This window comes from Quercus robur, chromosome 4 (assembly GCF_932294415.1).
Source record: "Quercus robur chromosome 4, dhQueRobu3.1, whole genome shotgun sequence".
NCBI lineage: Eukaryota > Viridiplantae > Streptophyta > Magnoliopsida > Fagales > Fagaceae > Quercus > Quercus robur.
The window spans coordinates 37,365,509-37,367,707 of NC_065537.1; the positions used below are offsets into that span (position 1 = coordinate 37,365,509).

The 2,199-nt window shown below is 38.4% G+C and overlaps 1 protein-coding gene across 1 annotated transcript; it reads right to left on the minus strand.

Annotated features, from left to right (window-relative positions):
- Positions 1–1,039: 1,039 nt before the first annotated feature.
- On the minus strand, positions 1,040–1,531 carry LOC126721816 (uncharacterized). Its single transcript, XM_050424884.1, has one exon. The coding sequence runs from the start codon at positions 1,529–1,531 to the stop codon at positions 1,040–1,042; it is 492 nt and encodes a 163-aa protein (XP_050280841.1).
- Positions 1,532–2,199: the final 668 nt, after the last annotated feature.

Genomic DNA, 2,199 nt, shown 5'->3' on the forward strand with positions numbered 1-2,199 from the left:
TTGCTAGGAGATCCGATAATGTTTGGAATTAAGTTCGTACACATCTAACAATCCAAATGACTTTTATTTTTTTACCCTATCTTGATAAAATTATCATTTTTGTTCAAACTTTAGGACAAGAAATTTAACACTTGAAAGTTCATTCATTAAATTGTGATTTCATATTGAGTAAATTGTACACACACTCTCTCTCTCTCAATAAACATTTCATTCTCGAACCACCAAAATTCATACCAGAAAAATGAGATGGGCTAAAGTCCATCTCCCTCCTTTGGTAACAATTAATGGCCCATCCATAGTACAATTAATTGCCCACTTCACCAACTATATATGTATATGAGGTTTTATTTCCTTCCTGGTAATATAAGTACAACCCCATGGGGTCTCCTTTCACTGCATTTATTTGTATCCTTGCTATTCCTATTGCATACCTTTCCAGGCAATAAATACTGCATATTCATAATTCATTCATTGAGACCCGCCCCAGTTTATATTGAATGGTGAAGAATTCTACATATAATGAATCCGATTTTCATCTTAAAATATATATAAAAAAAAAAAAAGATTCAATACGTTATTATATATTACTGCTAAACTTATTAAATCTCGTTGATCCTCTTACGTTTCTGGACTCCAAATTTTTAATGGGACACGGCTCAATATTTAAAAACAGAAAACAAAAAAACTCTGTTTAAAATTCCTTTGGGCTCTACTAGTTTTCATTTATTTTTGGTATAATGGCAACCATTATGTGTGTGTATATATATAGCTGATGAGTTTTATATTGCAGTTGGTCTTAATCTGTCATCATTAATATAATTGAATATGATCCACACGCACAAATCATGAAACTGTCCTCAACACTGTCGTCAGGTAGAATACACAGTACTAGCTGTGATATATGAACTGACGAAAGTAAAATAACTTTTCCAATGAGACCTTTCATCTTTTTTCTTTTTCTTTTTCTTTTTTTGAAGAGAAAATGCATAATATCAATAATACATGAAAAGGATTACAACAGGGCCTCAGCCTACAACATTCAACCCAGACCTGATTGAATCAGAAAATCTAAGAAAGGCGGAGAAACACCTTTCCAAACACAACTGACATTATTACATTTTGCATACTGGGCAAGCTCATGGGCAGCCCTGTTGGAGTCCCTTTTCACATGTCGAAATGAGCAACTCAAGAAGTTTGATTTCACAAGCTGAATCCCTTGGATCAGGTGGCCAGATTCACCACCACGGAGGTCCTGAGAAATGGCTTGAATGACAGAGGAAGCATCGGATTCAAAGATGGCCAACTGGACAGCCATTTCCCAAGCCAAAAGAACTCCCTGCTCCATAGCAAAGAGCTCAGTCCATTCAGCCAGATAGTGCATAGGCAAAGCTTTACTAAGGGCAGTAACCACACCTCCTTTAGCATCACGAATGATCACTCCCACTCCCGATACCCTGTGACCATCCAAAGACGACGCACCATCCACATTAATTTTGAAAAAAACCCAGAGGAGGCGCCTCCCAGCTACCATTCGATGGTTGCTTCATGGACAGGTATGTCGGGTTAGCTTCCTGGAAGTCCTCAACAACTCCCTTCGCCATTTCCCAGACTTGCAGAGGGGAAAGACCACGCTCATTATGAACTATCTGATTTCGGTTATGCCATATAGACCAAGAAATCGCAAAAAAATATTCCAATGAAACCCCACTAGAGTTTGAACAAATTTGGTGCACTAGACCTGTGAAGTCTTTCACATTCAACAAAAAATTTAAAGGGTAGTCTTGCCAAAGCGACCACACAAAGAGCAAAATCACAAGAAACTAAAGCATGTATGAGGCTTTCTGGCTCTTCCCCACAAACAGGACAATCAAAGTCAGACTTAATACCCCTCTCTGCCATCTTTACATACACCGGGAGCCCATCCACACAAGCTCTCCAAGAGAATATTTTGATTTTTGCAGGGAGTTTCAGCTTCCACAAATTTTTCCAAAGATAAGCATTTGAGTCTCCAGAAGAGCATTCCCCGACATCAGTACCATTCTAGAGATTGGCAGCTATGTGATAAGCACTCTTGACAGTGAAAACACCCCTTTTATTCCCAATCCAAATAAGATTGTCCTCCGGCAAATTCTGACTTAGAGGAATTTTCAGAATAGCGTCCACTTCAAAAGGCAAGAAGAGCGCCCTTACAACACTAGT